The 24,506-nt window shown below is 42.3% G+C and overlaps 1 protein-coding gene across 1 annotated transcript in view; it reads left to right on the plus strand.

The window, feature by feature from the left end:
• Nucleotides 1-21,572, plus strand: part of PRCP (prolylcarboxypeptidase) — a 34,252-nt gene extending 12,680 nt beyond the window's left edge. Inside the window, 9 exon segments of the mRNA XM_080375917.1 lie at nt 4,888-5,028; nt 6,087-6,188; nt 6,484-6,665; nt 7,334-7,491; nt 8,484-8,656; nt 11,262-11,426; nt 13,798-13,985; nt 18,403-18,527; nt 18,530-21,572. Coding sequence (XP_080232043.1) covers nt 4,888-5,028; nt 6,087-6,188; nt 6,484-6,665; nt 7,334-7,491; nt 8,484-8,656; nt 11,262-11,426; nt 13,798-13,985; nt 18,403-18,527; nt 18,530-18,606 — 1,311 coding nt within the window. The 3' untranslated portion in view covers nt 18,607-21,572.
• The last annotated feature ends 2,934 nt before the right edge of the window (nt 21,573-24,506 follow it).

Consider the following 24,506-nt stretch of genomic DNA (forward strand, 5'->3'; position numbering starts at 1 on the left):
TGTGCTTTGGGTAGTGGCTGCAGTCTTCCATCTGGAGCTGGCTGCTTCTTCAGCAGTCTGTTGTGTGTTATGTATGTGTCTTCCTCAAATGCTTTGTGAATCTTTGAACTCGGAGTTCTGCAGGAAGATAAAAGGTCGTTCCTGTTTGTAATCAAGTGAGGATCACAGGTTTTTGTACAGGGAACTGAAGTTTTGTTGCTTGCTTTCTTTGCCTCACAGCTGCAGCTCTTCAAAGTATTCTCATCCTGCCTACATCAGGTGACAAAAGTTTAAGGGAAACTTACTCATAACATATTAGTTTCAGTACTCTTCTATTTTTATCTGTCATTTTACTACTATCAGGATGACTGTTTCTATGCAGTGTCTTATGCATGTTGTACTTTCATTTGTTATAAAAATGTTGCTGTTGTATTGCTGATGATGACTATATTCTTATTTCTAACCAAACTTGCTAGGTAGTCCTCTTTACTGAAGCTTAACATTTTAGGCTGTATAACTGCTTTGGATTAATCCTGGAACAGTTTCGTTTTGGAAGGGGACTTTGCGTATCATCTGGTCTAACCTCCCACTCAAAGCAGGGTCAACTTCAAGGATGTGTTAGGTTGCTCAAGACCTTGTACTTACTGATGGCATCCTGGCATTAATTGTAATGATGAAAATTGTAATGGGAAAACCCCTCGTACATGCTAGTATACCGTGACCGTTGTTACTTTTAACCAACAGTTTATGTATTGTGAATGTACTAAACTGCTTTTTTCTTTTGCTGTTGTAGTGTAAGTCTGGTTGCAAAAGCCACTGCTCATTTTGCATAAGTGTGGAAAATTTTGTTTAACTTTTTAATGGAATCTGACTTAAGAAAAAATGCTACAAAAAATATACCTAGGTAATGTCAGTTGTAAAGTATACTTCCGACAGTTTGTGGGGTTTATTCCTTGTTTGCATACGTGTTCTGTAAAGGATGGTGAAAGGACAGGGCTTGTTGAACGAGGAGCAGAGCTCCCACGTGCAGCCCTGCAGGTTCCTGCAGCAGTTTGCCTACACGACAGCTCCATCTGCTGTTCTTCAGCACAATTTTATATCAATTCTTGTGCTTCTTCCCTCTGATTTAATAAATTTTCAAACTGTTTTTACTCTTGTGAGGATACCTCCAAACTGCATGTTGATGTTCTGGATTCAGAATTTCTTTGAATTCTTGGCAATAACCAGCAGTTGTGACATCTCTCTCTTCCTCTGCCTGCGTTAGAAGCATTAGCTTTTTTTAGTCATTATGTGTCTCAGCCTTGCAAAAGCAAGTTACTACAAGGTATTGAAGCCCCATCATCTAGCAATAAAGGAATTCCTGCTCTTCAATTGAGTAATATGTACTTGTGATTTTAATTTTTTTTTCTGGAGAAGTCTGGACTTGCGTCCAGGCTGGGATCTTACACAAGTCCATGGTGTGTGTCATGAGTATGATGAACAGAGGCAGTTTAGCTGCTGTGAGGCTATCAAAATTTTACAGAATGAGGAAAGAACAACGTGACTGCTGGCAGTGAGTGAGTCTACAGTGTGGCTCAGAGTCAAGATGGAGATCCATGATGCTTTGATCAATGCGGTTACTAAAACTGGCAAAAGAACTTAAATTCCTGTGCTCTTCTCCTTCTTGGTATTGAGAGGCAGACTCACTAGAGCACGGGGATTTGGGAGTTTGTTTTGTGGGAGTAGACTGAGAGATCACATTATAAGGAAACCTTCTTATAGTAGAATATATCTCTAAAGAAAATTAACTGTCATTCAGGAAAATATATTCATGTTGGGCTAATTATATCCTAGTTTGCTAGCTTGTCATGGTTTAACTCCGGCCGGCAACCAAGCACCACACAGCCGCTTGGTCACTGCCTCACACCCGGAGGGACGGGGAGGAGGCTTGGAAAGGAATGTAAAACTCTAGGGTTGAGATAAGAACAATTTAATAGGTAAAGCAAAAGCTGTGCATGCAAGCAAAGCAAGGGACTCATTCCCCACTTCCCTGGGCAGGCAGGTGTCTGGCCATCCCCAGGGCAGCCGGGCTCCGTCACACGTAATGGTTACTCAGGAAGACAAATGCCATAATGCCAAATGTGTGTCCCCTTCCTCTTTTTTTCCCCCCAGTTTATATACTCAGCAGGATGCCATATGGTATGGAATATCCCTTTGGCTAGCTTGGGTCACCTGTCCTAGCTGTGTCCCCTCCAAGTTTCCCATGCCTCCCCCCAGCCCTTTGGCTGGCAGGGCCCAAGGAACTGAAAAGTCCTTGACTTAGTACAAACATCACCCAGCAACAACTACAAACCTCAGCGCATTATCAACAGTGTTCTCACATCAGAGCCAAAACACAGCACTGTACTAAGAAGAAAATTAACTCTATCCCAGCTGAAACCAGGACACAGCCTGTGGAATAGGAACAGTAAGATGGGCTTTAGAATCTGTTCTGCAGGACTGTATTGAATAGTCTCAGCCTGGTGCCGAAAGGATGCTTATCCATTAAAGTATTCGGATTTTGGAGTGTGGGGTTTTTTTTCCCCCTTCACTGTGTCTTGTCTTTTTCATGTTAAGCTGCCTGCACGGAGAAAATTTTTGTACTTATGTTTGTAGTTCAGGGAAGCTGAATACTTTTTGTGGTGTAGTTTTGTAGTTGGTGCTGTGGCTTCAGGCAGAAAGGATGCAGAATCAAGTTCAAGTGAAATGTTTTATTTCAGATGATTCTATAAAAGGCAGACAGAACACATGAGCCTATTTTTTTTTCTTATCACTGGCTAGCAGCCTAACCAGAAAAGTTAAATAGAAAAATACTTCTCCCTTTTACAAACAGTCCTGGAACAAAAGACTTATTAGTTGTACTTTCTAACAGTGTTGGAGTTTATTAAACTATACTATGTTTTTTCTATTAGAATGTGCCTTAGCTAATCCTTTTCTAATTGTCCCAAGGTCTTATGGCCAACAACTTTTTCAGTTGCTGACCTTGTTTTGCCTTTTTAAGTCTAATCACTATATCTGATGACTCTTGATTATGCTTGATGTAGGAAGTTGAAATGAAATTAGTAACTGTGCAAACAAAAAAGGGAGCATGTGAGTTGTCAGTGTAAAATAAGCCCAGCGTATGTTATCAGCACTTGAGTTCAGTGAAAAAGCCCTTAAATACATACATAATAACATCACCACATACTTATAAATAAGTAGTAAATGGTCCCGCTGAGCAAAACTGTAGAACATACATAAATTAGTTTTTATTTGGGTCTGGAAGCAGTTCCTGAAGTTAACTTATTCAGAGTGAGGACCTTGTCTCATATCTGACAAGACCACACACAGACCTTCAGCTGTTCCTGCTGTTCTGCTAGCAGTGAGCTGCAACACAACTGTCCTTTCACTTCAGTCCAAGAGTGAGAAACTTTTGAGAGTGTTTGGAGAAGGCACTTTGCAACAGATTGTGTATCTTAAATAAGTTCCTGCACTCTTTGACCCAAAGCAAATATAAGTACGTGGTGTGGAATAGCTGGATCCTGCAGGTCAACAGTTAGGCTTTCCTTAACTGCCTGGAGGAACCTGCCTAGTGCTTAGGTCACTGCAGTAGCAGCAGGTGTTTGGGTTTGTGTGTGATTTGGTGCTTTTTTCACGTTTCCTATTTTCAGAACATCTGAAAGTTAACATTAAAGTTTGGTTCTTGGAGCATCTGAGAGATTTGACAAAGTTCTTGGTGTAAAGGCAGATGGGTGAGCTGAGATCTTGAAGCCAGCAGATGTCAGGCTGTTACCACCAGCAAGAAACTATGAAAAGATGATGCTTTGTGCTAATGAAGCCAAATTGGGAAGCTACGGGTCATCTTCAACTGATGAATAAAAGTAGTGATGATTTGTGAGTACAGGAGGATTAAGTGGGATAACTCCTCTTGGAGTAGTTCTGGGGGTGTGTGTTGGTTTTGTTTTGGGGGGGGTCTTTTTTTTTTTTTATAGTAAAAGCCTGCACAGGTATTCCAGAATAAAATTATGCCCATGCAGGGAGTTACCTTGTAAAAGGAACTGATAAACCTTCCCGGACAGATGAATGCTTGGGGAAGGGTCAGGGGGGATAGTGCATACAAAACGGTGTGAACAAGCTGAGAAATTGACCTTAGGAATTGAAATTGTATTTCTGAGGGAATAAAGCTGAAATTTCTGTGGGGTCTGTGTTAAATGGTGTATGTATAGGCTTGCAATGTTTGTAGGGCAGTGGAAAAAATTGAGGAGGGTATAGGGATTAATGAAAATTGCAAGGAGAGAAGGAGAAGCATTCCACAAAACTATCTGAAAAATCTCAGTAGCACTAGAACTACAGAAAATTATTATTTTCTAAAAATTAAGAAAAATCTACCACTTTGTGACAAGAATCTGTTTAAATGTCAATCTTATTTCAAAAGGGGGAAGAGAAGGAAGTGGGAGGTTTTTGTTGGCTTGAGATTGTTTGGTTTTTTTTAATAAGTAAGGGCAGTAAGGATTTTCCCTAAGACTCAAAACACTGTGTAACAATGACTTTTTGCTTGATACAGTCTTATTACATCATAGACCTTGTGACCCCTCAGCAGATTTGTCCGACTTCCTAAATATACTTATATCTCATGTTAAGTATGATACTATAAAAAGGGCGTGGTTTTTTTTTTATGGCTGAAAAAACATTTATCCTTCAGCATATACACCTGTAGTTCGGGCTGGTTTCATTGATAATGCAGAATTCTGATGCATTATGAATATAAATTACTTCAATGTCATTTTTTTATCTTGGTAAAACGTTTTTTCCTTTTCTTTATTTTTCATCTGCAGAGTGACTGTCAGCGCTTCCAGGGGACTCCAGAATTAATTTTAGTTTTCTGAAAATGTTGTTTCCTTTTTCTTACAGATTGATCACTTTGGATTTGATGAAAACCTTACATTCCAGCAACGGTATCTAGTAGCAGATCAGCACTGGAAGAAAAACAATGGACCAATACTGTTTTATACAGGCAATGAAGGAGACATCACATGGTTCTGCAACAATACAGTATGTGGAAAATAGATGCTTGATCTTGAATTACAGGCCTTCTTTCCAGTAGTGGCATACTGAAAAAATAAGAACAAGGAGACAGGGTCAGAATATCATTTAAAGAGAAGTTTGTAGTGATTGTTATGGTTGTTACAGGAGGAAGAGGAAGCTGAACGGAAGTGCAGAAAAAGTTTTAGGGGGGTCAGGGTCCCATTTGAAGCCCATAGAAATCAAAGGGATGTGCTTGTATTAACTTCCTGGAGCAGTGAAGAAGATTTCTAGAGGAAACATAAGGTGCCTCAAGCTAAGAATGCAAGATTTTGGACCAAAATACACCTATCCTAGTACTTCAGATTCCCCGAGTAAAATGGGAAGTTTTGATGTTTTTTCCCCTAAGAAAAATATGAAGTGGAAGACGTGGAAGTTTTTACTTCCCTGAGCGAAACAAATGCAGAACGAAGCGTGTGGGTATTTTTTCAGCCACTTCAATTCAAAGTCCAGTAACGCAACAGGAGGTGGCATATGCTGAGCTCAAAGCAACCAAGGACTGCTTACCCACTTTGTTCTGTCAGCAGGCGATCTCTGTCCGCCTGTTTCCATAACTGGTGGTAACAAGTTGCTGTCAACAAGTTGTAGTTAATTTATTAGTTGAAAATAAGTGTATTGCAATGTTCTAGGTTGTCGCTTATTGCCAAACAAATCTTGTGTTTTCTGTAATTAATGTAGTCTTAACTCAGTGTTGAGCATACGTTTATTTCCTATGGATTAAGCTTGTGCGTAGGAGTTTTGGCAAGATTGCCTGTGTGTACTCACAAAACAATACTGCTTAATATTTTGCAGCATTAAAATATGTGTATTTTCTTTGTACGTGTCCCTTTCTATGGGTGGATATCTGGGTTTGTGTGTTTTCTCATTTCAGTCATACTTGAAAACCAGATTGCACTTTGGCTTTCTAGTTGTATTTTGATAGTGATAGCTTTCTCATCAGAGAATAAGAGTTGGAATACACTAGATTGAAAGTAGACTTTGAAAATAATTGATCCAAGTTATTTAAATGTCTGTTTTCCTCTAACTAGGGTTTTATGTGGGATGTGGCTGAAGAACTTAAGGCCATGTTGGTATTTGCTGAACACAGATATTATGGAGAATCTTTGCCCTTTGGGAATGAGTCTTTTAGTGTAAGTGTTGTCATTTGTCTTCCTTAAACGTGTTCTATAGAAACATAATTCTGCCTATTGTAATTCCTGCCACTGCAATGACTGTTAGCCTGAGTAAGACTTAAATGTGCTAGAAACACACAACTGTCCTATTTTTGCAACTATCAATTCTAGGATATAAAAAAAATCTCAAGGGACATGCCTGCAAAGAATATTTCATTAGCACAGATCTAGAACTACAGCTGCTGTGGGGAATAGAAAGACTGCTGGGGGAAATCACTCCTGTGCTGTACATAACCTGTTTTCTTTGTCTCAGGATTCCAAGCATCTGAATTACCTGACCTCAGAACAAGCTCTGGCAGACTTTGCAGTACTGATTGAGTACTTAAAGGCAACCATTGCAGGAGCCCGTTACAGTCCTGTCATAGCTATAGGAGGATCTTATGGAGGAATGCTTGCAGCCTGGTTTAGGATGAAGTACCCCCATGTGGTAGCTGGGTGAGTGTACTCACCCTGCTCAAACAGAGCAGGCACCTGTTGCTTCCGAGCTATAAATATTGTGATACTGGGAGAAGTATCATAATTCAAGCTGGCTTGATTTTTTTTCACTACTGGGAGGAGGAGTTGTTACCTTGAATTTGGGAAGAGACACTGTTTGCCTAATAAAGATAACTCTAGGTCAGCAGGTACTGAGTGGTGTATATTTTGAGAGCTGTCTGTTAGTTTTGTAAGAACAATTATGAATGCTGACTTTGCACCTAAATTTTTTTTATGATCACCAGATCATAAAAACCCTACAAAACTAGTAATTCCCCCACCTTTGCTAGAGAGTAGACTTTTGTGGGCAGGGGCTCTCTTCAGTTGAGTTTGCACAGCTGCCAGTGAGAAAGACCTAGCTGCGAGATGAGAATGAAAAATAATAAAGCAAGCAAGTCTGAAATTCTACTTCATGTTTTTTTTGATATCTTTGTACTTGTGTCCAAGACTTAACCTTCAACAGCCTTTGCATGTGGAGTTATGGAATAGTTTTGCAATTTATGGTTAGTCTGCCTGGGGCTCAGTGTTCAAGTTGAATTATAAATTCTACTTAGTGGCTGTAGGGAGGGTATTGACCAGAGGACAGAATTTCACTTTGCAGGAGTTCAGCATCTTATGTCCCTTTGCAGAGCTCTGGCAGCCTCTGCCCCAATCTGGCAGTTTGGTGATTTGGTTCCCTGTGGTGCTTACTTCAGCATAGTGACCAATGATTTCAAAAAGAGTGGGACGGGCTGCTCAGAAAGCATCCGGAATTCCTGGAAGGCCATTAACCACCTTTCTTCAACAGGTAAGACCTCACCAATACTTTTTCGAAGGGTTGTAGTGTTCAGGGTTGTGTTAAAATTTCATAAAATCAGCAAGCTTGTGTTATGACTTTCACCTGTATATGTATTGGGTTTTTTGAAACTATACTTTCAGTACTAAAAACTTCCAAATAAGTTTAGCATTATTTTTTTAAATATACTTTGTACAGACCTGGTGTATTCAGAATCCAGGTCCAATCATCCCTAAGGTCAGACAAGGAGCTACCTCCAGATCAGAACCTCAAGGCTTGTATTCCTTTCTGACAAAGTAGGCCAGATAGTTGTTACTTTAAAAAAAATAAATATTTAAATACCAACTGAGGGAACTGGATATAGAAGATCACTGCAATCTTTATGGATTCAGTGCTGGGGATTCAGTTGGACTCTATCTTAAGGGTCTTCTCCAACCAAAATGCTTCCATGAATCCACAGCTGCCTGAAAGGATGTTGTAGTGAGGTGGGGGTCAGTCTCTTCTCCCAGCAACAAGCAATAGGACAAGAGGAAACAGCCTCAAGTTGTGCCAGGGGAGGTTTAGATTGGATAGTAGGAAAAAATTCTTCACTGAAAGAGTGGTCAAGCATTGGAACAGGCTGCCCAGGGAAGTGGTTCAGTCCCCATCCCTGGAGGTGTTTAAAAGCTGTGTAGGTGTGGTGCTTAGGGACATGGTTTAGTGGTAGATTTGGCAGTGTTAGGTTAGTGGTTGGACTTGATGATCTTAAAGGTTTTTTCCAGTCTGAATGATTCTATGATTCTATATCGGGTGAGGTCACTGTACAGCAAAGGAGTTAAATTTAAAAAATAACCTTGCTACTTCGGTGTCCTAAAGAGAAAGCCTGGTATGATGAATTAGGTAATTAAAATCAAGGAAGCTGAATTGGATGAGTTCTAGACCAGATGAAATAAATAAAGGCCAGGAGAGCACAGCTAATGGTACAATAGTCTAAATATTATTTTCTTTAATTTTTTTTATTAAAGATGCAGGTTTACAGTGGCTTTCCAACACATTTCATTTGTGCAGCCCGTTAAAAAATCTTCAGGATGCTGCTATGTTGAAAAATTGGCTGAGTGAAACATGGGTAAACTTGGCTATGGTGAACTATCCCTATAAAGCTGACTTCCTGCAGCCTCTGCCAGCTTGGCCTATACAGGTAACGAGAATCATTGTCTTGTAGAGTTGATCATTTGGCTTAACCAATTCACTTCTCTCCTAGCCTTGTACCTTTTCCTTTATTTTTGTCTCTGTAGAGCCCATATGGCTGAAAAAAAGAGAACCAGGGCAATATCTTCTTGTGCATTGACTGGTTTGTTGACTAACTGCCATTTGTGGGGCTAATAGGTTGCATCAAGAGCCCAGCAGAAGAAGAGTGCCAGCAATGACTGAAAAACCTCAGCTGTCCTGAGTTGTTCTGGGGAGTTGTTCTCGAGGAGCAGAAATGCTGCAGAAAAAGCACATGCACTTAAAACTTCTGATGCCAGGCTTAGCTGACAGTGCTTGCAATTGAAGAGAAAGTTTTGAGCCAATGTCCTTTTTGATGTGGGAAATGTAGTGACAAAGGAAATGCAGATCCCCACAAATGTATTCCTTGCAGGGTCACTTCTCAAAGCAGAACCACTTTTCACACTTGCAAACCTTCCCTTGTGCAGTTCTATTTATTGGCATTGCTTTCTCCAAGACTTCTGTTTTCTTGGAGTGTTTTTGTTCTTTTAAGACTCCGGCTGAATTTCCCTACGTGGCTTTGGGTTACTGTATATGGAAGGTGAGGCAGATAAGATACTAGTATTTTTGGCTATTAAGCAGCAGATAAAATTTTTTTCCCTTGTGTAGAGCTAGCTGTCTGATGGAGGTAGGGAGGGACGTTCACCTGTCCTGTGTGGGTGGCTGCAAAGGGCAGTATGAACACCTTGAAAAATATTTCTGCTTTCTTATCAATCTGACACAACCTAAGAAATGTGCTCACCTTCACCTGTGTCCACACTATCTCTGACTGAAGTGTAAACTAAAATGGAAGAGGCTGCTGCTCGACTGGACAGTGCTAATTAATGTATGAAATGGGAGTTAAGCTCTTCAGATACTTAGTTCTGAAACAGAAGCTCTAATCTGACTCTGAGGCTGGGAAAGGGGAGAAAAAATGTGTTTGGATATCTTGATATATATGCATGTTGCTTAACCTGTTCTTTTTTGCGGGCTGCCAGTACTATCTCTGAAATACTGTTTTCTGTCTTACTACATGATCTGAGCTTCAGATACAGGGCTGTAGCCCTCTGCTGTGCAACCTCTAATTGTGGAGTTAAGAACTGATGGCTGAGCTAGCCAGACCATAAAACCTATTTGGAATGACAAAATGTGGAAGCTGGGCTCTGATGTTGTCTATAGGGAACAAGGGAGGGATCAGTTTCCTAGCTTCCATAATGAAAACAAGGGAAAAGATGATACAGGGGAGGGAAGGATAGTAAGTCCACTTCTGAGACGGGGTTGTTCAGCCTGGAGAGGAGAAGCTCCAGGGAGACCTTGTAACAGCCTGCAGTTCCTAAAAGGAAGCTGGAGAGGGGCTTTTTACAAGGGCCTGTAGCGATAGGACAGTGGGGAATGGCTTTAAACTGAAGTAGGGTAGATTTACATTAGATACTGGGAAGAAATTCTTTACTGTGAGAGTGGTGAGGTGCTGGAACAGGTTACCCAGAGCAGCTGTGGATGCCCCATCCCTGGAAGCATTCAGGGACAGGTTGGACGGGACTTTTGATCAGGTGTTCCCTGCCCATGGTAGGGGGTTGGAACTAAATGATCTTTAAGGTCTCTTCAAACCCAAACCATTCTATGACTCTTGGAAGATGCATGGTTAGCATTGGCCTTGAGTTGTGCCTGTGCTGCTGTCCTTGGAGCAGTACTGGAGTTGTAGTGCATCCTTTGCTCCCTGCAGAAAGAAACTGGGTTCTTCCAGTTGGCTGGGAGCTCAGATTCACAGCTTCTTGCCCTTCACCGTTCTTGTATTAGTCCTAACTCCATGGGAGCAGGAGTAAGGAGAAAGCCTTGTCAAAGAGAATATTTTCACGTTTGTTTTTTTTAATGTTTTAACATTAAAAAACTTCCTGGGGTGGTAGTTTTTCTGGTTTTGGTTGGTCTTGGTTTTTCCAGTACTTGTATCCTCAGTTAAGGTTTTGAATTAAACTTTACCTGAGATCGCTCTTAATTTTTCACAGGTGAAACAGTGCCTTGTTCTACCACCTCATTTTATGAACACAAAGTAGTAAGAATTTTGCAATGCAGTACTACTGTATAAAAGAAATTTGAAATATTAGAGCTTTCCTTACATGGATTTTTCAATTTGTACTACAGCAAACTGCAGGCAACTCCAACCTGTACCTGGAGCTTCTTTGTTATATATATATATATATTTGCATGTGTTACCTTTCATTACAGAAAAGCTAAATATTCTTTTAAGTATCATCTATTTTATTGCATGTGGAATGGACTGAAAAGCTTGGTGAATGAAATATTAAGGTTGTACTAATTTTTAAAGTTTTTTTTAATGAGGAAATGTAAAGTTTCAGGTTCCATTTACATAGTGCGTGCTACTATGATGAATATGGCTTTTTATGATAATGCTCAGGGTATATCATTGCATAGAAAGATGCTTTCTGGAAGTGGTCTGACTAATTTGAGAATTAGGTAACTTGAGAAGAAATGTATATCCTATCAAGTGTAACATTAATCTTTATTTCTTATAGATATAGACTCTTCTTTCTGTGTTGCAGGAAGTCTGCAAGTTCTTGAAGGATCCCACTCTCTCTGACAAACTGTTGCTGCAGAATGTTTTCCAGGCAGTAAATTTATACTACAATTACTCAGGAGAAGCCTCATGCTTAGACATGTCTGAGACTGCAACAAAGAATCTGGGCCAGTTGGGTTGGTACTATCAGGTGTGCACTCTATTCTTTATAAATTGCAGCTTGATGAGATTTTTGAGCTAGAGGTGGTGAGAATTGTCAAGTAATTTAGCTGTCAATATATTGTCAGATGTAATTGATGTATGGATGACAAATGTAATCATGAAGCAAGTATGATTGTAGTGGGGAGGGCAAGGCAGAAGAGAAGCAGCTTTCTCAGGTTTAGGTTCAGTCTTCATTATCTAGGTAATTGTTGAGTTTCAGCTGTTTATATAGACTGGTAAATGATGTGCAGCAGCATCCTGGTCTTCTAATTTCCTTCCTCATCCCAGCCATCCACCCCAATTTGTGCATGCAAATATGTCAGGATACTGATGTTGGTACTGATTTCTTTTAGCTAAACCTATTTATCCTGTAGCTTGCCGAGACCCAACCTTTCCCATTAAGTAGGTAACAAAACTACACATCCCTGTGGTAAGTGGTCCAGGGCATTCTGCACTCCCCATCCCATTTACTAAGCACGTGCAACGCTTCCATACAGTCTCTCTTCTGAGGAGCAGGGCAGCTGCTTCCAGAAGCAAGGTTTTAAGGATTTAATGTTCAGGTAGTAACTGTGTGCTGTTGGCTACTGCCTCCTATGTATCTTTTCTGCACAGCCCTAGATGTGTGGGCTTTATAAGTTGTCCTCTGTGACAGGGAGGGAAACACCATGTGGGTAACAAAGAATATGGCAACTGGGCTCATCAAAACAACATATCCACTCTGCAGCTTGTTCCCTGCCTGCTTCTGAGGGTATGTGGGGAAGGGGGCAAGGAGGAACAGACTGTGAGTTAGGTTAGTTGGCATGGTGAGGGCTGTGTTGCTTCCAGGATATAGTTTTTCTTTTTTAGCTAGTGTCACTAAGGTGTCAGAGTATAGTTCCTGTGAAAGGTGAAACTTTTCCTTGGTGTCAATGAGAAGGGCCATAAGGAGGATCTGGGGAACTACAGGCCTGCCAGTCTGACCTCAGTGCTGTCATACAGCACGTACAGGACAACCAGGCAGTTGGGACCAGTAGGCGTGGATTTATGAAAGGCAGGTCCTGCTTGACTAACCTGAATCTCCTATGGCAAGGTGACCTGCTTAGTAAATGAGGGAAAGGCTGTGGATGTTATTTACCTGAGCTTTAGTAAAGTCTTTGACACTGTTTCCCACCATATTCTCCTGGAGAAACTGGCTGCTCATGGCCTGGGTGGGTGTAGTGTTGGCTGGGTAGAAAACTGGCTGGATGGCTGGGCCTAAAGAGTGATGGTGAATGGAGAGAAATCCAGTTTGCAGCCAGTCACAAGTGGGGTCCCCCAGGGCTCAGTACTGGGGCCAGTCCTGTTTAATGTCTTCATCGATGACCCGGACGAGGGGCTGGAGCGCACCCGCAGTGGGTTTGCAGAGGACACGAGCTGGGGGCAGTGTGACCTGCTGGGGGGCAGGGGGCTCTGCAGGGGGTCTGGGCAGGCCGGGCCGAGGGGCCGAGGCCAGTTGTATGAGGCCCAACGGGGCTGAGTGCCGGGCCCTGCCCGTGGGTCACACCAGCCCCCCACAGCGCTGCGGGCTGGGGGCAGGGGGCTGGGAACTGCCCGGCGGGGAAGGGCCTGGGGGGGCTGGTCGGCAGCCGGCTGGGCATGAGCCCCCCGTGTGCCCAGGTGGCCACGGCGGCCAGCAGCGCCCTGGCCGGTGTCAGCAGCAGCGTGGCCAGCAGGGCCAGGCAGTGCCCGTCCCCCTGTGCTGGGCCCTGGTGCGGCCGCCCCTCGAGCCCTGGGCTCAGCGTTGGGCCCCTCACCCCCAGACAGACCCGGAGGGGCTGGAGCGTGTCCAGAGCCGGGCAGGGGCTGGGGAAGGGGCTGCGGCACAGCTCGGGGGGGGCAGCTGATGGAACTGGGGGCATTTAACCCAGAGAAAAGGGGGCTCAGGGGGGACCTTATTGCTCTCTACAGCTGCCTGGCAGGAGGCTGCAGTGAGGTGGCTGTCTGTCTTCTCCTGAGTAAGAAGCGACAGGACAAGAGGAAAAGGCCTCAAGCTGTATCATGGGAGGTTTAGATTGGAGATTAGGAAAAATGGTATTCGCCAAACGGGTGATCAAGCATTGGAAGAGGCTGCCCAGGGAAGCGGTTGAGCCCCCATCCCTGGAGGTGTTTAAAAGCTGTGTAGGTGTGGTGCTTAGGGACATGGTTCAGTGGTGGGCTTGGCAGTGTTAGGTTAATGGTTGGGCTTGATGATCTTAAAGGTCTTTTCCAAAGTAAACGTTTCTATGATGTTTTGACAGTAATTACTTATCAACTGGTGTTTGACCTTTTTTATTTAAATACTGCACTAACAGCTATTGGACAGTCTCCTGGGAATACATCTTGTTTACCCTGCTCTTTTTCAGGCTTGCACTGAGATGGTGATGCCCATGTGCACAGATGGTGTCAATGACATGTTTGAGCCTCAGAAATGGGACTTTGATGCATTTTCAGACCAGTGTTACAGGTTCTGGGGGGTGAGGCCGCGCCCCTCTTGGATTCTTTCTATGTATGGAGGGAAAAACATCAGTTCATACAGCAATATCGTTTTCAGGTGAGCCTTATTTCATCTTATAGAGTGGAATCTCCTACCAGTTTAGGTTGTCAGTGCAGAGAGCCTGTCTTATAAGTATCTAACAGGTCTGTCTCCAGCACTTCAACTGATTAAGTGGTTGGCTTGCTTTGTGTTGCTCTTTAGAGTAAAATGGTCAATCTGCAGTGGCCAAAGAAGTCAACTGTTTCGTTGCTGCCTGTGTGACTCTTAACAGAAGAATCTGGTTTGGGATTCTGCCAAACGTAATCTTCCCACGTGGATTCCTTATCTTGTGGCCAAAGTCAAAGTTTCTCATGCTGGTAAATCAGTCTAGCTTTTATGAAGCCAAAGCACTGTCTCTTCCATGTAAAAGAAAGCCTAAACAAGCTCTAGCTATAACACAGGATCTTAGTCACAAAAATTATTGCTCTGGGTGATAGCCTTGCAGAAGGGCTGGAGTGACCTTCATTTTTCCCTTTGCAGAAAAGAGGGAAATAACTTGGAGTTTTCCTATTATTGGCAATTAGACAAGTTTCAACAAACTTGTTTAAGTTCCAAATACAAATAGATGTTTCTGTTCTAGCAAGGTGTACTGGTAATACAACAGAAGTTTGTCTGAAACATCTTTGTATATGGACAAAAGGTGAAAGAAATGTTTCAGTCTAGTGTAAAAACTAGTGCATGCTGCTTGCTCTCTACTCAGCCTTCACTTTCCTTATTTTTTAGGTTAAACTCTGCTTTCTTTAAAGGGAAGTTTGTGTAGCTGTAATTTTGCAGTGTGGCGATAGAAAGTTTTGAGCAGTTAAGTACTGGCTGTTCATAAAGTTTTGATGTGGTAGGGAGGCATTTAATAAACCCATTGAAGCCTGTGCTTCAGGAGTTCTGGCTTGTGCTGATTGTGCACTCTAGGCAGCTCCTGGATATATGTTCCTCTGTGCTCTGGTTAAAATTGTGTGAGGGACTACAAAAAACAAACAAAAAAAAAAAGCAAGCCCTACCACTTTTTTAAACAAAACCACAACTCTGAATTAGTCTGTTGGACTTGGTGAATAGGTGTGTATTTTAAAAATAGGAAGCCATCACTTGAATCGGGGATTATTCTCCAGATTTCAGCTGTTAACGTTGGTCTGTTTGGCTCCAAAGGCCTGTTGCCTCCCTCTTGTTTGCCTCTTGCTGTTTCTGTCCCAGCAGGATATCTAGTCTAGTGAGAAATTCCATCCTTTTTTGGAAAACTTTTTAATAAAAAAAAATAATTGTTGGTTTAACTTAATTTCTGCTGCAGTGTTGCTCATTTCCAAGGCTTCACAGCTCTGTACAGTAGAAATCTACTTTGTAAGCGATAGACAAGCAAACAAATCTAAGTAAGTGTTTTAAGAATTTATGCCAGCTGAAGGAGCTTGAAATGAGAAAAGCTTGAAAGCAACCAAATGAATGAACAAGTGCTGTACACACAAAGCTCTGGATCTCAAGCTGGGTTGTTTCTCTTCAAACAAATACATTGTCAACACTGTACATTTTATATAAGAGCCTTTTATCCCTGAGCACTGTGGAGTGCTTTACAAAAAATATCCCTATGTTTACCAGGGGATGTGGCTCCCTGTGGGGTGAAAAGGACTGTGTTTCAAGTGTCAGGCAACTTGCACAACAGTGTAGCACAGGAAGGGAAAAATACTCCATCTGAAAAGGACCACTGTAGGGTGGATTTATCCAGCCGCAGTGGGATTTGGCCACGATGCTTAAACTGGTGTGGCTGCTTCTCCCTCTATGAACAGCGCATCACTCTGCAGATTCACACTGTTGTATGTATTGCATGGTATCAACACAAGAATCTCCATTGCTACTTTGGTACCTTCTTGGAGGTACGTAGTGTGTGAGTGGGTACTTAGGCTGTAGGCAGATACTGCTTGCCTGTCCTGAGCAGCGCGTCTTTATTAAAACAATAGTTTGAGGAAAATGGGGTTTTCAGAACCCTGTTTGCCCATTCTCTTGCAGCAGTTTCCACTCCTGATACTCTTGCTGGAACATGCTGTGTACTTGGTGTAGAAGTGTTGCACGGTGGTGGAAATGGCATTTAACACTGTTCATGCACGTGGTGGCAGAGAGCTTGTAGCAGCTGGTAGTGTCTTGTCACCAACATACTATGATAGTCAAAATCAGCCCAGGTTATTTCAGACAGTATGCAATTTGATGTGCAGTCTAAAAATTTGTATTTTTTTAATCTGGATGGATCACACCTAGGTTGTATGCTTCTAACTTAGGGCACCCCCCTATCCAGTTCTGCTCTGGCAGGGAAGAGGCAGAAAGTGTAGGCTCTGTTTTGAGATACTGGATCTATGTGCAGAAGCAGGGATTGTTAGCATAAAGGAGAATGGAGGAAAAGAAGAGATGGCAGAAAAATGCCTGGCTGAAGAGAAAAGGTGAGAGATAAAAGTTAATAAAAGGAAACTTATTTTGTTTCAGCAACTGTGAAGAGTGGGCCTATTAAAGGATGTACAGACTGTGCTGCTAAGATTATGTAAAACTTGTTCTGAGAAGGACTAGAGGGCTGATTAGGCTCTGAAGAGATGATAGGAAAGGGAACTGTTTGCTGTGGGATAGGCAGGACCTTATTTATGCTGTCAAGGAAATACGATGAATTGAAAACAGGACTAGCATGCTGATATTTTACATTTTTTTTTTTCTGAAGCCTGATTTGCCTGGCTACTGCTAGAAAGGAATGACAGACTTTATTCTTTTCTTTTACTTCTGTTTACATTGGGGAAACTTCTGTCCTGTAAGATGGGCAACTGAGTACTTACATGCACACTTAGCTTTAACACATAAAGAATCCATGCCATTGGTACTGATTTACCTTTATTCTCTAAAACTATGAAAACTTAAAATGATTTTGTGATGAGCTCTCGATCCCCCCCCTTCTCCTTTCAGCAAGTGTCACTTCCCAGACTGCGTCAGTGCCTCTGGTGCCATCATTTGGCAGGAGCACAGAGGATGCAGCCAGAAGCTCCCAAAAAAGCCAGTGTGTGTTGTTTTCTTGTGGCATGCTTAGCTTCCACATGACTGGGACCAAAAAGATCCAAGTTCATGTACATCTTGGGTCTCTCAGCAACTCATCCCTCTGTTGCCAAGGTGCTCTGCTGATTCAGGTGACCTTTTAAATCCAGTGCTTTTTGCTTATTGGGCAGCTCTGTATGCTTTTTGTTTTACAGATACACAATGTTTCTCTTCTCCTAAGTCATATTTAGAATCACAGAAAGTAAAAAACCAGAGATTCATACTGCTTGTTTGGTGGTTGGTTTTTTTTTCAATGGAGAAACAAACAAAGTATCAGTTCAGACCCCATCAGGTTTTTACTCTTAGTTATTTCTACAAAACTCATATTTACTCATCATTTCTTTCTGGTATTTTCTGGTGCTGCCATAGTGGTGTTTTTCTAGCTGCATAGCTGTTAATGTCCAAGGATGTTTTAATTTCTTAGATCCTCCTAGAAGTTTACACTCACATACTCTAGCGTTTCCTTTTGTGGGCAGGTCCAGTGTTTTAAGTGAGGAACAGATCTAGATTTGCATAGTTCCAAAAGTATGCAGATGTTGATTTCTTTGTGCAAAAAGATGGATCACATGTGGGAAGAACACTGCGGTAAAGAGAATAAGATGTAGTAGAGATTATGGGGTCAGTTCATTCCCAGCTCTGGAGAGATGCAAAACTCTCACCCCAGCTCAGCCATTGGCATGCTCCATAGACCAGGCATTATTTGGAGCCAGATCTATAGCACAAGGAATCCTTTCAGTGATTTTGGGATAAAGGCGGGGGGGGGGGGGGGGGGGGGGGAGGAAATTGCATGAAATTATTCTGTCACAGAGGAAGAGTCATTTTAGAGAGTTTCTTGAGGGATAAAAGCTTTATTTTAATATTGCTGTTGCTAGAATTAAAGGGACTAACAGAAGGTCCAAGAATTTCTTTGCAAAACCAAGTTGGCACCCAGCAGAGACAGCAAAAGGTAGAACTTCCTGAAAATTAAACTCTAAAGGGTCTACTTGGTTATTAGTTTATGGCAGACTGAAGAAGGAAAGCAAAGTGCCTTGATTTGGGAATTTGGACGTGTCTTGGTATAGGGCAACCTGACCCTTTTATGGCAGTGACAAGTGGTAGCAGATCTAGTTCCAGAGGCTGTGGCACTACGATAGGTCATTATCTGAGTTAGCAGATCATTAATGACAGAAGCATAGCCTTGTTTAAGCTGCTAGTAGCTCCATACCTCTGTCAAGAGGGCTGCTCGTAACAAGGGTGGGCACAAGCCATTGAGCCAGGGCTGAGGCCTGTTTCTGTTGGTACCTGTGCAAAGCTAGTTGCAAGTGAGCGTAGCTATGTTGATGTGAGCTGCCCCGCCGCTGCTGACTGCTGCGCAGATGTACCCTAATGAGGTATTCTTTCCTTCCAGCAACGGTGGCCTGGACCCCTGGTCTGCAGGTGGGGTGACCCAGAACATCACAGATTCCCTTGTGGCGATTGTGATACCAGATGGAGCCCATCACCTGGACCTACGCAGCCGCAACCCTTTGGACCCCAATCTGTGCAGCAAGCTCGAGCCTTGGAAATCTGCTACATGAAGCAGTGGATTGAAAAGGCCAGGTACAGCCACTGAAGTGGTACTGCACCAGCTGTGGCCCGTATATCTCCACTCGCTTTGCTGGGAGTAGGGCCAGGCCTTATCACACCGGTAATTTGAACATTTCACTTCCTGTTTCCTCACCTGTGTTGCAATGCTAACTGTTGCTTGTGCCTGTGAGAAAAGGAGGCAGCAGATGGGTGGAGAGGGTTCTCAGATAATAAACTTTAGTCCAAGTGCATGGATTGAGCTGCCTGCTCTGGCTTTCTTTCCTCTTCTGCTCTTCTCAAAATGCTGTACAATACCATAAAGACTCCCTGTTCTAGGCTTGATGCCTTCCTTGCTGTGCTAAGTGATTGCCCTGACTGCTGGTATATACAGTGGATTAAATGGCAGTGCTGATGATGATGAAACTCCTGCTGCCTTCAGCGGGATGGAATTTCAGACATCCTCGGCTGGTGTAAACTGCCATGTCAGGGGCATGGAGATAATGGGGGAACAGAAATCACATCTTACTGTGATATTTGATAGAAAGTAGGGAGGGCATGGGGAAACTGGCTGTGCCATTTGTACAGAAACTGAACAGCCCTTACCCTTTGGAATCAATGCTGGAAAAGAAGTAAATATTTTTCTTCCTAGTTTTCTGGCAGTTTATTAATCAAAGCTGCGTCAGGTGGCTTTTCCATTCTGCACTGCGTTGAATGGTCAGGGCTGGGCCCAGACTCGCTGTGTTGATAACTGGCTGAGCATGCGCAGTCTGCCTCAGGGTTTCATTTCTTCTTTGCGGTTTGTCCTAATTCTGAGATATCTGCTGCTGGGATGATAGTTGCCAAAGAAAATGCTGGGTATTTTTGTGTGTGTGTGTATGCCCCACAAACACTTAGCTCTTTCAAATCGGGAAGCTTTCAAAGCTGTTCTCTTGAAGAGCAAATGTGACACTTGTGCTGGCTAGATCTTATGAAGTGACAAATAATCGGGGCTGTGCCTTGTGTGAGTTCCCCCCCCCCCCCCCCCCCCCCCCCCCATCCTGTGTATTGTTCGAATTCTGCATGATCTGTTTGCTGATGGCTTTTCAATAAAAGCCTTTTTAAAAAAAATTGTTTGCGGGACAAACTATTCAAAACACAGAATGCAGCTATCCTCTTGGATCAGCCTACAGACTGATGCTGAGCTCAACAAGCCAGGTGCACTGGGCTTTCTGTAAGGCTTCCAAAACAGACAAACTGCCCTGATTCATGAGACAGCATATCTGACATTAATAAATGGCTGGGGCAGTCCCCTCATTTTCCAGCTTTGGCTTCATTCACACTGAAGCCCTTCTTCAGAAAGGATTCTTTGCAATTTAAAGGAAAACTCCATTTCAGAAAGACTTGGTTAAGGCTTCTTGTCCCCAGACTCTTAAAACTCCAGTTCTGTTGAAAAGTTTTTCTCAGCTTTGATGTGCTTGATAGTTGAGTATTTTCCTAAGACACCAGGTGGCCTTTTCTGTTTCCAGTCTCCTCCCATCCTCTGGGAACAAAGCAAACCCAAAACTGAAATTTTATCTTTTAAAACACTCTGCATCTTCTTTCCAATGGAGTTCCTGTCATTCCCTTGTGTTAAACACGGCATTTATGTTCAGACTCTGCAATCTGAACCTTTCATGCTCTTGAGCAAGGTAATTATCTAAGAGACTGTAAAGAACAAGACTCGAAGAACCATAGGGGAAAAGGAAGAGCTATGTAGAATTTGCCTGAAACCTGTTGACTGAAAGCTGTTGGTAATCTGATGGTTCCAATTTTTGGTTCTCTGCTGTAAATAAACTCTAGTCTCTCACTTGTGTACTTTATTATAACATGGTGGGCTTGAATTTTTTTGAAACAAGAAATTGTTATTGTTTTCTTAATCAGCTGGGTTACAGTCAAGTTTTTAGAAATACTGTTGTATCTTCTTGATGTGTTAATCAATGTATGGTAATGTCCGGGTTTGCTGCAAGGCAAGGAACGGGATCTGCAGGAGTAAATACAGATTTGTGGATCACAAATTTGTGGTTTAACTAAGCAAGAGGCTGTTCCAGTTGCTCCCACTGATTGCTCAGAATGCTATTCCTAGTGCAGATTCTGGGAGAAACATTTCCACATTGTGTGAGGACGTGGGGACATTCCTGCACTGGGCTGTGAACCATCCAAATTAACAGCTACTGTATATTGTTAATCAGGTTGTCTCTCTCTCCCCCTGCTAGTGAACCTACTGTCTCAGGAAATAGCTTCTTTGTTGTTTAGAAAAAAACTTGGTAGCTTCAATCTGCATAAGTGACTTAAACTTTCATTCCTCTCTTCTTTTTCACTCCTTTCATAATCAGAAAAAATGTCTTTAATAAACCTTAAACATGCAATTTTAAATTTTGAGAAAATGCATTTAAAACAAAAAATTGCTCAGTGTGATTTTGTTAGTGGGTTTTTTATTTATTTGGTTTTTAATCTTACTATTCCATTTGTTTCTGTCTGTGAGACTAACTGAAGTGCATTTTGTATCAAGTTCTTAATGCTTGGACCAGCTTATGAATTAGGTGACTGGTTTTCTGTTATTTTTAATTGTTTTTCCTTGTTACTTTTCCCATCAAATTTAGTTGAAACCTTAGGTCTTACATACCTTAAAAATTCAGAATTCAGCTTAAAATCTATGTACACGTCTGTCTGCTACCAAGAAAAACTGTCTGTGGTGTTCGGCTACCTCATCTAAATGGTGGCTCCCCTGCTTGTTCCATGCAGGTGAGAACAGAATAGGCCATGGGAAATGGTTGATTTCTCTTTCCAGGCATATGATGATGGACTATACTTCATCTCTGGCTTATGCGTGGTCCTTGGCATGCGTCATAAATGACTGGAATTTAAAAGTGTATGTTTCCTACTCATTGGGGAATGCAGAAGGAAAAAGAATGAATGATTTCCCCAAAGCATGAATTTTTACTGGTGCAAATGCTATTTCTATCAATAAAAGTGCATTGAAATAATGAAACATGAGTTTCTGGAGCTGGATTTTTTTGTTTGTTTGTTTTGCAAAGACATGGATTTTTATCCCTTGCCAGATTTGGAGTTCTGTAAATGTCTTGTTTCTGATTGACTCTGGAGTAGGAGAAAAACTAGTTGAGGATTAACTTTAGTTACACACACAGCAGTCACGATGTCAGATGGTGAGCCTCTGCACTCATTCGGTAGTTTCTCACTCCAGAGGTTTAGCTGTGTGGTGAGGAGCAGTGGTATGAGCTCATTCTCCATAGGTGACCATGTTGAATGCTGTCAGGTTAGCTATACTAGGAAAAAAAATCCATTTTGATTTTTTGAAAGCTTATTCCAGTCCCAAGCAAACACATGCTTCCTACATGTGAGTGATGAAGGTTGTGTGGATGGATCTGTAACACTCCCTGACCTGCCAAGTCAAGGTTTTGACAAGGTTTGGGCTGTGTAGCCCAAAACTATTAATCAGGCAGGGCTAAGGCTGCAGAGTGCTGGGAGGGAGCTAAATAACTTCTGCAACTTGATTGTAGGTAATTTTAACTTTGATGTGGTATTTGATCTTCAAAGGAGACTATAGAAAGGAAAAACCCTCCAGGAACCTGGAACCCGGTTTCTAAATCACAGAAAAATTTCATGCAAAGTGAGAATCAAGTTCTGTCTCCCATACCGTCAGTGCACTAAGTTGCAGGCAAATGTCAGTATGCTTCAAAGGGATATTTTTTTTCCTACCTCTGCTCATCTAACTCTGAGATGTGAAAGACCTAAAGAGCTTTCTGTATGTTGAAGACTTTGCACATAGACACTCAGATACCTTCCAGGACTAGTGGTGGATTCATTGTCTCTTTCTGACAGTCAGAAGAATGCTGTGAAACCCATAAACGTGGGGTTGAAAAAGCACAGGGGACTCTGTACTCCAAGCTTACATTTTTTGCTCTCTCCTGTTGGTTTAGAACATCGGTGATACAGCTGAGGGATGCATTCATGAAACTGTGTTTAGAGGAAAAACAAAAGATGTTTATGGTAGTTTAAGTTAAAATTACTATGTCTCAGACTACTCGGACCTGATGATACTTGCACTCACAGCCATAACCAGCTGAAAGGAATGCACTAAAAGACCACCATGGGGACAGATTTGTGCTGTTGGAATTATAAAACGAGTCCTCACGGAGCTGAGCGAGCAACACATTTGTCTCATCTTTCTGAAGCGGGCTGCTGCTCCTTAAAATAGAAATCTTTCTGAAGTTGAAACTGTGCATATGTTATTTTTACTCTGTAGGAATAATTTATAAATGATCCATTGGAGAGGGTTTTTTTTGAATCCAGTTAGTTCTGCGTCTGTCACTTGCCGTGGTAATGTCACTGGTGCTGGTGTTTCGTGTATTACTAGGTGTTACTTCTGGAGCCTCTAGATTTTTTTTATAATCTAGTCTCTTTGTGTGTTCTTAAACCAAAGCCTTGGTCTTACAAAAATGAGTTTACAAATCTAGCTTCTTTAAGACTGTCCATGGTAAAAAATGAAAATGGTCTGTTTTGGCAGCGCAGGTTAGCAGAACATGTGTCCTACCTTGTGCTACCTGAGCAGTGAAGCAGTGGCAAAAGCTCTGAGGATATCTGGGATAAATTCACAGTGCTTAAGTGCTTCTCAAATTTCCCTTTCTCTTGTTAAAAAAAAACAACCCCCATCCTGATGTTATCATTTTAAAGATGCTGGACAACTGCTTGCAGATTCTGCTGATATGAATAGACTTGTGTTCCTATATTATTTTGATTCCTTGATTTTTACAGCACTGCCTCCACGTGCAGAGACACAAGTGTTAAAGCCCCAAGTCAGCTTTGCTTTTTTTTTTTTTTTTTTTTCCCTCCCAGCCCAACTAATTTTCATCAGCAAATCTGAAACTATTTGATCCACATGCTTTAGGGCAGTTTCCTTCTCTGTTGTCCTTTCAGTAATACAAGCCCAATGAAGAAATTGCTTTATAGCATTAATTATATTGCTAACAGCTAATTGCATTGCTATTCTGAGCCTTGCTGAGGTGGGGACCCTCTCTGCAGCCCCACTGTGGAGGTCCCCCTGGTCCAGGGGTGCGATGCAGAGACAGCAAATGTCCACAGCAGTGAAGAGTGAGAACGTGGTCCTTGAGCGTGGAGTGCCCGGTATTTGTGCTCTCCAAGGCAGTAGTAAACTACATCACCTGCTGTTCATCTTGCAGTTGAATTGAGTGCTGGATATTCAGCCCAAGAAAATCAGCTGGCTGCCGGGGTTCTTCGGGTGTAACATGTGGGCATCTCCATATGGAAAATGTATTTTCCACAGTTCTATATCTGAGCGTTTCCTCGATGGGGAGTGAGAGCCCCTTGGGGCGGGCAGGGGTGGCTGCCGCCCAGCTCTCAGGGCTTTCCCTTCCACTGGTGATTTGCAAAATCTTTTAGTTCAATCACCCAGTTTAGAAAGTAGGGGCAGTGAAACACTGAGACCGGGAATAGCAAATCCCTTCCGTTTGTCTTGTTGTTTTCTAATGTATGCGACCTCTCTGGGTGGTTTAAGCGGTTTAGGTACTTTCTATAAAAGGGATCTTTTAATGACAAAACTAATGTGATTATCTTACCAAGTGTGAGAGGCGTATTCAAGGTTTAAAGAAAATCTGTTAGAATAGCTGAATGTATCTGCTTAATCCTTTCTCTAATGTGGGTGGACAATGCTCTGGGAAGCAATTGGTCTTTCTTTCTTAGAGTAAATGCCTGGTCTCCAGAGGTAGGAACTTGTTTGCAGCTTTTTATACCCTTACGCTTCACCTTCTAGAGAATACAAAGGCACAGGAGAGAGGCAGAGAGCTTTGAGAGGCCAAGTTTTTCTTTAAATAGCTGGGGGTGTAACCAATACGGGGCCAATTCCGGCAGGCGGCCAAGCACCCTCTGCTCCCTTTGACTGCTACCTGAATA

Source organism: Falco punctatus (genome assembly GCF_963210335.1).
Source record: "Falco punctatus genome assembly, chromosome: 2".
In the NCBI taxonomy this organism is placed as follows: Eukaryota; Metazoa; Chordata; class Aves; order Falconiformes; family Falconidae; genus Falco; species Falco punctatus.